The sequence below is a fragment of the Colobus angolensis genome, unplaced genomic scaffold (genome assembly GCF_000951035.1).
Source record: "Colobus angolensis palliatus isolate OR3802 unplaced genomic scaffold, Cang.pa_1.0 Scaffold10, whole genome shotgun sequence".
Lineage (NCBI taxonomy): Eukaryota > Metazoa > Chordata > Mammalia > Primates > Cercopithecidae > Colobus > Colobus angolensis.
The window spans coordinates 7955193-7971053 of NW_012110919.1; the positions used below are offsets into that span (position 1 = coordinate 7955193).

Sequence of the window (15861 nt, forward strand, 5' to 3'; positions counted from 1 at the left end):
TTTTTTACGCTGAAGCTTTGTTTTCTTATTTATATTTCCTTCGTGCCTGGTAGAATTTTGCTTTATCGACTTTCTGAGCCACAGCCTGAACGTCGGACTGGGTGCTTGCTCTTCTTTAAGTTCCCCATAGATGGGTTCTCTGAGGACAAAGCCATTGACCCTACACAGGGCAGTCTGGCAGCCCACTTTTGCTTGACACTGTTTGGCAGCTCAATTCTCCCTGGTTCAGAATGCCAGGAAAGCATCCCTGTTAGAAGCACACATTATTGTACAGTATTAATAATCAGGAGACTTCAGTTGACATCCTAACTCTGCCAAACCATTTCATTTCTCTCAGCCTCATTAGAGACTAATCTACTGTAGAATCTGAGGCTAGTTGCTCAGTCTTTTGTCTGTAGACTGAGAGATTAGTCAAAATCTTAGATGATAATTCAAACTTCCAGTATGGCTATTTCTTCTTCATACTGCCTCCTTATTACTTCTGAATGATGTGTCTGCTTTATCCTAATCATTTCCTTGTGTTCTCCCAATTTTTAGGGCAGGGATGACCAATAAGTTTCATCCAAGATGGACCCTAAAACTCAGTGGCTTACGGCAACAGGAACTCATTCTTCCACTCAGCTCATGTGTTCTGCTTCAGGCTGTAGGTCGGGTTCAGGTGCACTCTTACATACATTTGTCGTAGGCCCAAGCTAAAGAGACAGTGGTTAGCTGGGGCATGATCTTCTCATGGTAGATACCAGAGCGAAAGAACCACAAAACAAATCACACAAATGCATTTAACGCCTCTCTTCACATCCCATCCCATTGGCCACAGCAAGTCATAGGGCCAAGTCCAGTATCAGTGAGCTAGGGAAATATACACTGCTTGAGCAGGAAGGGAGAGAGGCGTGGATGTTTGCCACATGATAATTGAAACTATCGCATATGACAAATTCAATGGCCAGTGGCTACCTGAGAAGAACCTCTGTATGGTTCAGAGGAGAGAACCATAGGAAAGACATGAAAAAGGTGCTGTGATTAATTAATGATTTCAGCCGTGGGCACAGGGGAAAATGGCATCCTCTAAACCAAACCATGTTTGTTGATCCAGTTGAGTAGGTAGTCTTCATCTCAGTTTAATACTAGAACCTAAGCTTTCTTGTTCCGTGTCAGTGGCTTTCATAGCATATTACATTTTTTCAGTTTCCATTTTATACTATTATGCATTAATTGTAGGTCAGTGAAGCTGTGCTGGCAATTAACTTACTAGCCCTTCTTTACTATTTTAACTATGAAATTACCAAATTTTAAAATCCAATCTGTTTTGCATTTTGCCTTGCCTTAAGAATGATAATTTTGCCCTCCAGTCCTTTCCTGGCAGGCTGATAATTAATTCATGCTGATGACTTCCCTCACTTCAGTGTTTGGGTTAGAAGGAGGTTCTGAATTCCCACTTGGTTGCCGCAAATACCCAGATGGCAATGAGGTTCATATTATAATGGCTTGCTAAAGGGCAAAATTCCTTAACAACAACAAATAAAACTTGTTTGATTTTCCTTGCATTAGCATAAATTAGCACCCAGCAAAAAACCTCCTCAGTAATCTTAGCTTTAAACAATACTAACATTGATCTACACATGAGGTGATGAACAACATTTACTGTTATTGTATGCAGAGTACTGTACCAGATACTCATATTCAGAGAGAAGGAAGAATCAGAGAACACATGAAGGAAGCAGGTCTTACCTTCCATGAGCTTCTAGTCATGGGCAATCAGAACAGGCGTATACCCTGAAATGACAGACAGTCATTTTTTGGCCAGGCACAGTGGCTCATGCCTGTAATTCCAGCACTTTGGGAGGATGAGGTGGGTGGATTATTTGAGGTCAGGAGTTTGAGACCACCCTGGGCAACATGGTGAAACCCCATCTCTACTAAAAATACAAAAATTAGCTGGGTGTGTTGGTGCACACCTGTAGTCCAACTACTCAGGAGGGTGAGACAGGAAAATTGCTTGAACCCAGAAGGCAGAGGTTGCAGTGAGCTGAGATCGCACCATTGCACTCCAGCCTCAGTGACAAAGTAAGACTCTGTCTCAAAAAATAAAATACAAAAAACAAAATTCATCTTTTAAGAAGAGCATAATAGGCTGGGGGCGGTGGGTTACGGCTATAATCCCAGCACTTTGGAAGGCCAAGACAGGTGGATCACTTGAGGCCAGGCGTTCAAGACCAGCCTGGCCAACATGGCAAAATCTGATCTCTACTAAAAACACAAAAATTAGCCGGGTATGATAGTGAGCACCTGTATTCCCAGCTACTAGGGAGGCTGAGGCAGGATAATAGGTTGAACCTGGGAGGCAGAGGTTGCAGTGAGCCGAGATCGCACCATTGCATTCCAGCCTGGGTGACACAGTGAGACTCTATCTATCTCAAAAAACAAAACAAAACAAAAAAAGGAGCGCATAGTAATGAAGGCAAATTAAAGTGCCACAAGCTAAATCCATCTATGCCTTCTAGGGGAGCTGGACACAGGCAGGATGGCATATGAGTTAATTAAGAACATTGTTTTCTGGGAGAGGTATATTGTGGGGCAGGTGTAAATTGACGCAGGGGAAGCAAATTTTATCAACAGAGCAATTGATGACAGGAGCATCATGACAGAATGGACTAGTCATGTGTGGGGAGTGAGCTATAGATCATCCTGTTAGGACCAGAGAGCAATTGTATGACACCTATAGCACAGTTAAAGAGTTGAAGTGATGCACCTAATACAATTACTGAGGTATTCTCTGTAGGAACAGACACTTTGAAATGATGGCACTGGCAATGTGGGGCCATGTTTAAATTCAATGCAAAGAAACATTTATTTCATGCTACCTACTTTGGGTCCACTTATATTCAAGTATATACTCTACCATTTTGTCTTGATTTTCTTGTGGCCTTGATAAAAAATTCAGCTGGGATTAAAATTATTAAATTCTGTATTTAAATTTTGAATTCAAAGTAACATTTAGGATTACTGGTTCAAGATACAGTCTCTTACTACTACATAAACACATATACAGAAAACTACAAATGCCTGTCATACTAAAAAGTAATGTCAGTGAATGTTAGGTCCAGGGTCAGGTTCCAGACCATGCTGAGGTCGGAGGGGTGTGGGTGGATGGGGAGCGGGGAGCTGAAAGAACATTCACGGGGGCTGTAGGTACGTGAAATACAGCTTTATTCAGCAGCTCTCTCATCAGCAACTCTCTTACACAGACTCCTCTGTTGTGGCTTCTTGCTCTGGCCACTGCCACACACAGCTGCATAGCCAGCTCTCCCTTCAGGGTTAGCAGCTTAACTCTTTCTTTCTCTGGGCATGAGTGCACCTATACAGTGTCAACATGGCAATTATACCTTTTACAGACAGCAGTGACTTAGAGCCAAATGATGAGCCTCCCCATGTTATGGCTACATGGCTGTGATAACAAGTGGAGTTATATACCTGCGCTCTAAACTCGCTGAGTCACACAGGATGTAAACATCCTGCTTTGCCCTATCATTGACCAAAGCACATCCATTACCTCAGAGTGAACCTATTGGCAGAATACAAAAAGAGATCTACGGAGCAGAGCCGAGAATCACAACTGGGCTTTAATGTATGTTTTGCCTCTTGAAACAGAGCAAAGCTTCCAACCTGAAAATAAATCTGATTTTTCCATCCCATGCCATCTTGCCCCTGGTGCAGAGATACAGGGTCAATGACACCTAACTAAAAAGTGGGATGCAATTCCTCTACTATTATCTTCTGTTTTCCTATTCCTCTAACACACAATTCCCCATAGTAGCGGAACTGGATTGGCATATTACTACTCAAATCCCAAATAATTATACTACTTATAGGTGGGAATGGAGAAAAATCATCTGTGCTAGTGAAGGTGGTGTGTGTGTGTGTGTGTGTGTGTGTGTGTGAGAATTTGTGTGTATGTGTTGCATCTGAGTATTAGAGATGAGACAATTGGGTCATGACAAGGACCAGCCTCAGTGAAGCAGAGTTGTCCTGGTCCAATGCCTGCAAGAGTCCAGAAACTCCACTCAGAGATTCATACATTGATCATTTAAATCTGAGAAGGGGCAGTACCATGGCTAAGAGGAGAGCACACACCCTATCAATTGTCAGGCACTAGGTAGGAGGAGACCATGTTTATTCTAGACAGAGTCAACAAGGTGAAACGAGAAACAACAAATGGCTCATGTGAGAGAAAACATTCTCAGAAGAGCACAGTGGAATGCTGTCCTGGACACTGAGAGATAGATCTACCCTTCATTGAACTGGAGGAGACATAACAAGATTGTTTGCTACCCTTAGCAGGGCCCAGGCCATTACACAACGGCAGAAAGCGATGACTCAGGAAGTACCAGATAATAATGGGATGAGTGGCACCTGATGCTGTGTGCCAGCACTGTCTTACTTGATTTCATTTATGTTTCAGGAAAATCCTGTGGGAGTGTCATTATGCACATTTATAAATGAGGCAAGGTGCTCATTCAGAGAGGTTATGTAACTTGCGTACTATTCCACTACTGATTCAAATCCTGATTTATCCAATTCTAAAGGCTGTGCTGTTAAGCTTTATGTTGGGTGTGATAAACAAGTATTGCCAGGAACTCAAAATGCAGAATTGATGCTTCTAGTCAGCCTGCTGGACTGCTTGGATGGAGCTGACATGAGCGATGCCTCTGCCCTACCCAATCCAAACACATAATGGTGGTGGGTAAATAGTACAAAAATTGTTTTAATTGGTAGCTGAGCTTGAAACCAGGAAAGGAAAATTCCAAATTGCCAAAGCAAATTGGGGATTTGTGGCAGGGCCTGAACCTGAGGACTTCACTGGAGAGGGATTAGAATTAGGCCTTAACAGATGGAACTGGGAATTCAGTACCAGACTCATGGAGCAGTCGGGAAAGAGGGCCCTGCAGGTAGGGAAAGTCAGAAACGAGATAACTGTATAAATGGGGATTCAGAATGGGCTTCTCCAGAAACTGAGGACTGGAAATACACTGTCCACTGGCTTGAGGAGATTCAGGGAAATGTGACAAGTGCCCACATTAAAACCCACTTTAGGTCGTAAGGTTGTAATTCACACCACCTGAATGATACATGGAAACTGGCATTTTAAATACTGGCCCAGAATCAGGGAGCTCTGGCCTGGGCTGATAGGAAGCTATTGCAAAGGGATCCTCCTCCATGCAGGGCATAAGCGACTCTTCTTCCATCCTCCCCAATTCTTCTGAAGATGACTATAGTACAGATGGTATCTGGACAAACTCTGGTAACATCTTTGGATTAGGAAGAGAAAATAATTGTAATATTCAGTTAGAATAAAAAGGAACAAACATTGAACTGTTCTTAGTTTTTCTCTGCAGCATTAATGACCGGATTACATTGGTCAAATATGTATGGAGTATTTTTTCCTTTTAGTTTAATTCAATTTTTTGAATAGGTAATTTATTCTCAAGAATCAAAACTCAAAACGATACAAAAGGGTATCTTTCCATCCTCTCTGCAGGTGTCCAGTTCTCAGTTCCCCCCAGAAGCAATCAATTTCCAGTCTATTAGTGTCCTATTCCTGCTATAACGAATTACCACAAATTTATTGTCTTATGGTTCTGGAGGTCAGAAGTCCAAAACAGGTCTTATTGGGCTAATTCAGGTGTCACCAGGGATACATGATTCTAAAGTTCCGAGGGAGAATCTGTCTCCTTGCATTTCCCTGCTTCTAGAGGCCACCTGAATTCCATGGCTCATGGCCCTTCCCTTTATCTTCCAAGCCAGCAGTGTAGCATCTCCAAATCTCTCTGACCCGGAAACATACTCCTCTGACTTCGTCTCTGCATATACAGACCCTGTGATTACATTAGGCCCACCTGGATAACCCAGGCTAATCTCCTTATCTCAAAGTCAGTTGATAGGTGATTGGTCGGAAATCTTTTTTTTTTTTTTCTTGAGACGAAGTTTTGCTCTTGTTGCCCAGGCTGGAGTGCAATGGCATAATCTCAGCTCACTGCAATCTCCACCTCCTGAGTTCAAACGATTCTTCTGTCTCAGCCTTCTAAGTAGCTGGGATTACAGGCACCCAGCACCATGCCCAACTAATTTTTGTTTTTTTTAGTAGAGACAGGGTTTCACCATGTTGGCCAGGCTGGTCTCGAACTCCTGACCTCAGGTGACCCACATGCCTTGGCTTCCCACAGTGCTGGGATTACAGGCGTGAGCTACCATGCCCAGCTTGGTCTGTAATCTTAATTCTCCTTTGCCCTGTAATCTAACATATTCACAGATTCTGGGGATTAGACATGAACATCTTTAGGGGACCATCATTCTGCCTACCAGAGTCATTTTCTTGTGTTCCCCACCAGTGATATTGCGTGCTTATATCAACTGTCAGAGTTCCATGGTAGAGGTCAGAATGAACTCCAGTTCATTCAAATAGAATGAGATTTATCAAAGGACTTTCAAAGTCAATGGGAGAGCTAAAGAAACAGTTTCTAGGATAAGTGTCCACAAATGACTAAGCCATGTGTAACTGGACCACCAAGGCACAGCTTTTGTTTATTTCCTATAAAGGAAACTGTAGATCAGGAATTTGTCTGCAAGGTAGAAAGCCTCTGCTCAGCTGTAGGCTTAAGAACCACACTTCCTCTGCCAGAATCACACCAGCCGAAGAGATACCTTTAATCACCTGTCCCCTTCACCACTTAACCCAGTTCCACCTCCAAGTTTTGCATGAATGCACTGAATTTATAATACCTAAAATCCCATCCAGGACAATAGTTGCAAGGAAATCGGGGAAGTGTCATTTTTATCTTCATAATTTCTACAGTATAGAACAGCACATTTGGAGGTTAAGACAGATGTTGAGTGAACCAACCTGGTATATACACTGATACATTGACAAATTTTTCCCATAAAAATACAAATAGTGGTATAATTCCACACATAACAATGCTCCTTGCTCTTTTTTCTTTAAATTAGTATAAATGTATCAACAGTTTTTTCAAATCATCACATAAGCAGCTTTTTTATGGCTGTATAATATTCCTTTATATAGGTACAGCATAATTAAATTCATTCGTCTCTTTTTGCTAGCTATTTGTCTTGTTTCTACTCTTTTGCTATTACATATATCTGTACATCTTATACATTTATATCATTTTGTACATAGGCCAGTATATCTATTGGGTCAATTCCCATAAAGCAAATGTCTAGATCAAAGGGTAGTTTCATTTGTAAATTTGGTAATTTTTGCCAAAATCATTCCAAAAAGGTTATGCCATTTTGTACTCCTGTCAGCAGTTAATAAATGGTCTTTTTTCAACACCCTTGCTGACAAAGGTACATTATAAACCTTTTTTAAACTTTTGTTGACATGGTGGGAGAACAAAAGGTTCAGATTTAATTTGCACATCTCTGGTGAGGACAAAGGTTGAACATGTTTTTGTGAACTCTCTGCTCATAATCTTTCCCCATTAAAAAAATTTGGCCTTTAAGTATTTGTAGAAGTCCTTTATTATGAAAATCAACATCTTAGTTGTGATATTTGTAAATATATCTTTCTAATTTTTCAGTTGTTACTTAACATTTTACATGACAGTTCTGTTTCATGAAGAAGTTTTTTATTTCTGTATAGTAGAAATTATTAATCTTTTTGATAGATTTTGAATTTCTGTCATAGTTAGAAAAGTTCTCCCTACTCAGATTCTTTAAATAACTCACAGAAATCTATTTGGAATATGTAAAGTGTGACAAGTGGATATAAATTTAATTTTTCCAGATGGCTACCCTATTTCTGTACTTTTCTTTCAGTTCTAATTGGTCTGTCCATTCTGGCTTCAATACATTTTTTTAATTTTTGTAACCTTATAATAATATACTTCATATAAGGGTAAGTCCTCATTAATTACTCTCTCTTTTCAGAATTGTCTTTTGTGGCTTTTTTGTGTGTTAAGTCTGGAAGCAGCTTGTCTAGTTCAAAAAAATAGCTGTTTATGTTGTTTCTACTCTTTTGCTATTACGTACATCTGTGTGTACGTAATAGCAAAGTCCTGCTGTATTTTTATTGAGATTATGTTATATTTAGACATTAACTTAGAAATAACTTACATTTTTATTCTACTGAAAGATCTTAACCAAGAATATTATATGCCCTTTGTATTTTCTAGTTCACATCCCTTAGGGCGTTTTAACATTTTCTTCAAATAAATGTTGTATTTTTCTGGTTAGGTTTATTTTTAGAGATGTTGTCTTCTGGCCGGGCGCGGTGGCTCAAGCCTGTAATCCCAGCACTTTGGGAGGCCGAGACGGGCGGATCACGAGGTCGGGAGATCAAGACCATCCTGGCTAACACGGTGAAACCCCCTCTCTACTAAAAAATACAAAAAACTAGCCGGGCGAGGTGGCGGGCGCCTGTAGTCCCAGCTACTCGGGAGGCTGAGGCAGGAGAATGGCGTAAACCCGGGAGGCGGAGATTGCAGTGAGCTGAGATCCAGCCACTGCACTCCAGCCTGGGCCACAGAGAGAGACTCCGTCTCAAAAAAAAAAAGAGATGTTGTCTTCTTATTGTATTGTAATTCAAAAAATTATTTCTATTATGTACAGAGGTTATTGATGCCGCTATATTTACTTTATTATCCTTAGGTATTTTTCTCCACTTGATCATCCATGAATAATCCATGAATAATCATCCACCAATTATTTTCTGTAAATAGATAGTAAATATTTAAGTCTACTTATTTAAGTCTTTATGGTCTCTGCTGAACATACTCAACTTGCTGTTGTAGCATGAAAGTAGCCACAGTCACAGTGTGAATGAATGAGCATGGCTGTGTTCCATTAAAACTTTACTGTGGGCTGGGCGCGGTGGCTCACGCCTGTAATCCTGGCACTTTGGGAGGCTGAGGCGGGCGAATCATGAGGTCAGGAGTTCGAGATCACCCTGGCCAACATGGTGAAACCCCGTTTCTATTAAAAATACAAAAAATTAGTTGGGCATAGTGGCAGGCACCTGTAATCCCAGCTACTCGGGAGGCTGAGGCAGGAGAATCGCTTGAACCCAGAAGGCGGAGGTTGCAGTGAGCTGAGATGGCGCTACTGCACTCCAACCCGAGCAACAGAGTGAGATTCCGTCCCCCACCCAAAAAAACACTTCAGTATGGACATTGACATTTAAGTTTTAGATGATTATCGTGTAACACAAAATGTTATTCTTTTAATTTTTTTCCAACCATTAAAAATGTAAAAACCATTTTTAGCTCATGAGTCCCACGTAAACACGTGTGGCCATATTTCACCCATGGGCTAGAGTTTGACAACACCTGGACAAGGTGAACAGAGGTCCTCTGCTGCTCACATACTTGTTCCTCCTCTTATATCTCTAGTTTTTGTTTTTATTGACAAGATGTTACTTGGACTGTGAATATTCTTAAGTATTATATCTTTATTGTGAATGACACCCTTTAACATTATAAAGGTCCCGACTTTTGTTTCACTTTTTGGCCATAATTCTACCTTGCCTAGTACTGAGATCACAAATATTGCTTTCTTTTGGTTTACATTTTCTTGCTACACATTTTCCCATGTTTTTATTTTCAAACTGTTGAAATAATTTTATTTTAAATATGCTTTTATATAGGGCATAGAGTTGGGTTTTCTTTCTTATAAGGCCTGACAGTATTTTTCTTGTAATAGGTGATTTAAATGTAAATGTATTGATATGTGGGGTATGTTTGATGTTATTATTTCAGATAACTTTACAATGTGTATACATTAAATTAGGAAACAAAACCAATAAAATTAGAAAGTTGTAATTTTTGGGGAAAAGCTATTAGCCAACTTTTTCAGGAAAATTAGTTATAGCAAAAAGAAAACCTCTCACAAATGATAAGAAAAAAGTAATCATTGATTTTAAGAAATTAAATTTTTAAAGATTTTTTGGTTCAACTTTAAGCAAATTTGAAAACTTCTATGCAGCTTGTAATTTCCTGGGAAAATATAATTTACCCAGATTTACTTTAGGTAAAATAATTAGACAAATCTATTAGTATAGAAAACATACAGTTCTGTTAGAAATTAAAGCTAAAAAATTAAAGTTTATTAACTAATTTAAAAAGAATAGTAAGTAATAAACTCATTACAAGTTAACATAAATAACATATCACAGATCTCGTTAATGTCTGACTCAATAAAAGATAGTTGAATTCTCATACCTACTTCAGTCAATCTGCTGCAATGTGATGTTTTGGTTGAAATAATTAAAAAAAAAATCCAGCCTCACACAGATATGTAGTTAGAAAATGGAGGAGTATTTCAACAGCCTTTTCAGATAATTATCGATAGTCTTCTTTGAAACTAAACCAGAACTGGATAAGTGGTAGTTTCTTAAAAGTTAGTTCCAAAGTAGAATCTGAAACTATATCATTAAATTTTTTGAACTCTGTTATATCAAAATACATTAGTCTGTCTTGTGATTGAATGACATCTTTTACCCATGCATGATTTTGTAACAGTGTGTATTATGCATTTGGAAAATATGGACTTCAAATATGCAGGTCTTCTAAACATGTATACATTTTATTGAACAATATAAAACATGAAAATATCACCACAATTCCTATCAGAAAATTCTAAGTATTGAAACGTTCATAGTGGTAGATATAAGTTTTCCGTTACTTCAAAACTTGAATTTTATCTTTGGCAGCACACCTGTCAGTGATTTCCCTGGAAGTCAGGTATACCTCTTTCAATTTTGAACAAATGTTTGCCTCCTACCTAAGTCTGAAAACACTTTGTCTTGTCAGCTGTTCTTTCAGTAAAAATGGCTGTCCATGAAAAAAAAGTAAAAGTAGTCATTCAGTTTGCAACTCAAAGAATCACTGAAGTGCTTTTCCTGGAGACAGCCATTGTACTTCAGTATGCAGCAGGAGTGCTTTTTGTGTGCTTCCCATTTTATCACAGAAAAGATGAAAAAGGTGTGTGCTCAAGGGTCAATAGTTAATAACATTAACAACTTTTACTGCTTCATGAAAGATATTCTTTTTTTTTTTGAGATGGAGTTTTGCTCTTATTGCCCAGGCTGTAGTGCAATGGCGCGATCTCGGCTCCCCGCAACCTCCACCTCCCGGGTTCAAGAGATTCTCCTGCCTCAACCTTCCGAGTAGCTGGGATTACAGGCATGGGATTAGCCACGCCTGGCTAATTTTGTATTTTTAGTAGAGGCGGGGTTTCTCCATGTTGGTCAGGCTGGTCTCGAACTCCTGATCTCAGGTGATCCACCCGCCTTGGCCTCCCAAAGTGCTGGGGTTACAGTTGTGAGCCACTGTGCCCGCCCTATCAAGGATATTCTTAAATGAAACTGACATTTAAATCAATGTGTTCATTCTACTGTGAGGGCATGGCAATGAAGAATGCAAGCACTGCTAGGATGGTTTGGTGCCACTACCTTCCTACATGCCTGCTAAGGCACTGGCCATTAAATTTACCATTGCTTTTGTGCCATCAATGCCAAATGCTAACACAGGTGTTCCAGGATAGACCGTTAGATTCAAAAAAAGTTGCCAATCATTCACATAGGAAGAGATCTTCTTTGAATAGTGTATGCTGATACTGTTAGACAAATATAAGCAAAACTGCAAGTCTAGCCACATCTGTAAATGTGAGCCATTTGTAGTACATCTGTTATGTACTCATACAAATTTTAAAAATAAAAACAAAAGGTAATCTAAGCATGCTTCTTTAAAAAGTTTTCAGCCATTTACAAGGCAAAAGTATAATTTTGCAGATGAGTTATGAACTGAGTCTTTATGTTTGCAGCTACATTTAAAATCTAACAAGTTATTTTATTACTGGAAAGTGCCATGATTTCATCGACTAAAGTTTTGTCCATGGGTGATTACTGCAAATGGAATATTTTGGTCTTAGACCTCAGAATGTGCATTCATCAGTATCAACTATATAAAATTTTATTAGTCTCTAAGTTTTTGTGTACATTTCTCTAATGCATTTATCTAGCTTTTAGTTTGAAAGGCTGCAACAAATAATTTTTTTTGGCTCATCACATATAGGTTTACAATTTTAAAATCTTTTTTCTTTAAACTATGAACAATTGGTCTCAAGACAATTCTTCAACTTGACTGTCACTATAATACTATTCAAAAATGCACAGCTCCTCATCAAGAACTATACTTTGCAATTTCTTCCTGAGATTTACATCTTAGTAGCATCACCTGCATCCTTCTTTGTACATTCTACTTGATAACAACTGCCTTGGGCATTATTCCACACATTTTGTGGCTTAGGATTTTTAGCTCTTCTCTGATTTACTGAAAATGGAATTTGTGTTTTTGTTACTTGTTTTCTTTGTTGTTTTGGGATAATTTTCAGGGGAAAAAGGGATGTGCCAATATTATATGAACGTCTTCAGATTGGAAGTCACCACAAAATTGTTTTTTAAGAACTAAGCTTTTTACTCTATTATACAATATATACGGAAAAGAACACAAATCATGGCCAGGCGCGATGGCTCACGCCTGTAATCGCAGCACGTTGGGAGTCCAAGGTGGGCAGATCACCTGAGGTCAGGAGTTCAAGACCAGCCTGGCCAACATGGTGAAACCCCATCTGTACTGAAAATACAAAAATTAGCTAGGCGTGGGGGCAGGCACCTGTAATCCGAGCTACTCGGGAGACTGAGGCAGGAGCATCTCTTGGACCCCGGAGGCAGAGGTTGCAATGAGCCAAGATCATGCCAATGCACTCCAGCCTGGGCAACAAGAGTGAAACTCCCTCTCAAAAAACAAAGAACAAAAATACCTCACAAATTATGAATTTACAGCTTCATTAATTATCACAAAGGAAACACCCATGTAACCATCAGTAGGTCAAGAAATGGAATAAGACCAGCACCCCAGAAGTCTACATCGTGTTCCCTTCTGGCCCCTAGTAACCTTCTTTCTGATTTGTAACGGATAGATTAGTTTGGCCAGCTTTTGAATTTTGTATGAATGAAATCATATAGTCTGTATTCTTTTCTGTCTGACTTCTGTTCACCCTTATGTTTGTGTGATTCTTTCTTTTGGTGGGCATAATAGCACAATTGAGTGTCCATTCTACTGTTAGTAAACATTTGGGGTTATGAATAATGCTGCTATGAATATATTTTTATGTGACATTTTTGTGCACAGGTGTATGTGTTTTGATAATATGCCAAGGAGTGGAATTGCTGGTCATAAGACATAGATGATTTTAGCTTTAGTGGGTATTGCCAAGAAGACCACTTAATCCTAATTGCAATTAAGATTTCACTACATGAAATATTACATTAATTATGTATTTATTATTTATATATTAATTTATATATTAACATGTATATTAATTATATATTTCACTACATGACCAATCAAGTACAGGGTCTTGTAAAGACTACAGTGGTTTACTTTTGGTGAAGTTTTTAAAAAGAAAGTTACTTGAGAATGAACCCCAGCACACAGGGTTGCAAATGAAGAAAGAAGTAGATGTAATACAGAAAAAAGAAGGGAAGAGAGGAAAGGGCCCTCAGTGTTGCCAGCTGTGCAGTAGTCCAGATTGCAATTAAGATTAAGTGGTCTTAATTTGAAATTTATTTTGATGACAAAAGAGATTGAACACTATTATATATGGTACATTGGCTCTTGCATAGTTTTGGGGGGTGAACTTTTTCTCAAATGATGTCTACTTTTCCTGGGAGTTTTCTGTCTTTGATTTAGAGATATGGGGGCATTCTTGATATACTCTGGATATGACCCTTTGGTAGATTATTGCAAATATCTTTTCCCATTCTTTGTTTTACCTTTTTATTCAGTAGTAGCTTCTTTTGATTATCCAAAGTTTGTAATTTTTATGCCAAATTAATTAATCCTTATAATGGTTTGTATGCTTTTTGTGTTCAGTTTCAGAAATCTTTTCCTAAACAAAAATCATAAAGGTACCTTCTATGTTTTTATCATTTTTAATCTTTCACATTTAGATCTACAGTTCACCCAGAGTCTATTTTTGTGTGTGGTGTGAGGCTGAAATTAATATTAACTTTTTTCTGTATGTATACACATTTAACCCAGAACAGTGTATTTTTAAAAACCCCTTCTTTACAACACTGCAGTGTTACATCTGTCATAAATCAAGTGTCCACTATGTGGGGTGAGAGAGAGGAGAGGGAGAGAGAAAGAGAAAAGGACTGACTCAGCAAAGAATTTTCAACTTTCAACTAACTGATATTCAAGATAGAGATAAAGGAAAAAATAGGAGGTGATCATTACAGAAACAAATACAAGAATAGTTTGCAGGATTGAACAGCGATCAGTTCAAGTTGAAAAGGCCTATTGTGTTCCAAGCAGCATGAATGAAAAAGACTAGACCTAGGTCCAATATGAAATTTTAAATAATCACAGATAACAAGGAATTGACAAAAAATATTCCAGATGGGGAAGTTCAGGCCAACGAGAAAGGAATGAGAATTTGACTAGCATCAGGCTTCTCACCAGCAATAGTAGATGGTGGAAAGCCACAGAGCAAGGCCTTTGAAGTTTAAGGGAAAAATGAGTGTCAACTAAAATTATATATTTCACTAAATGATCAATCAAGTACAAGGGCCTTGTAAAGATGCCAGTGGTTAACTTTTGGTGAACTTTTTAAAAAGAAGTTACTTGGGAATGCACCCTAGCACACAGAGTTGCAAATGAAGAAAGAAGCAGATGTAATATAGAAAAAAGAAAGAAAGAGGAAGAGAGGAAAGGGCCATCAGAGTTGCCAGCTATGCAGTAGTCTAGAAATACATCAGTACAAACTGGAGTGTCAAGTTTGTGATCTCAAGTATGTCTCCAATAGCATGAATGGATTCTAGGCAGCAGATAGAATGACTAAAAAGCTACATGATATTAGGAATACGGTGAAGAGTGCAAATATTACTTCTCTCAACAAGGAAGAAAAGACATTCAGAAATTCTAGGGAAAAATATTCTTTAAGTATTCATGGTCCAAATATGAAGTGAATTAGAATATGACCTGATTTAGAGACTGGTGTGAGTAAAAACAATCCATTTGACCTTTATGCTGAGAATTTTACCCTTTGTGGGTCACAAGTTTTGACAGTGACCCTTAGTGAAAGTAATTTAATCATATTGAAGCAAACAATTCCTATACAATCATAATAATGTATTATTTATTGATTTTCAGCTTATTGACAAAACAATGAAGGGTTTGTTATGAGTATAGAACAGAATGTAAATGTTACCAACTTTGGAAATAGAAAGCCCACTAAGGAGAAGGCCATAAAGGGATGCAGGTACTATTAGAATACAAAGGCAGACATCAAGAGATATGACTTGTATTTGGTGGAACCTGAAAGAGCTTTTAGAACATTGTTGATGTATAAAAATAAGGGAACTAAAAATGGTGATATAACTATAAACATTTTGAAGTAAAGAGGAATGGTTTTATGAGCTCATGTTTCATCTGTCACGGAAAAAGTCACTAGATATATTTTCTAAAACTGATAGTTTAGGAAAATGCTATAAGGAAATTATTTTAAGAGTTGGAACTAACTGCTAGAAGAACTGAAGTACAAATGGTTAAAAATGCTTGTCTCTGGGAGAGGGAGTTTTATTTTTGATTATGTAAATGTTTGACTTTGATCAAAATAAGCAGCATATTAAAAGACACATCATGTCAAATTGGATTATTTCCAGAAATGCAAATGTAATTCAACATCAGAAAATCTGTTGAACTAAGTCACTACTTTAATAGATTGAAAGAGAAAAATAATAATCATCTCAAATAGGTACAGAAAAATTCAATAAAATTCAAC

The 15861-nt window shown here is 38.3% G+C and overlaps 1 protein-coding gene across 1 annotated transcript in view; it reads left to right on the forward strand.

Moving 5' to 3' along the window:
* Positions 1-15861, forward strand: part of CFAP54 (cilia and flagella associated 54) — a 140186-nt gene that overhangs the window by 113467 nt on the left and 10858 nt on the right. The window contains exon 28 of the mRNA XM_011936865.1: positions 121-268. Coding sequence (XP_011792255.1) covers positions 121-268 — 148 coding nt within the window. The remainder of the gene's footprint in view (positions 1-120; positions 269-15861) is intronic.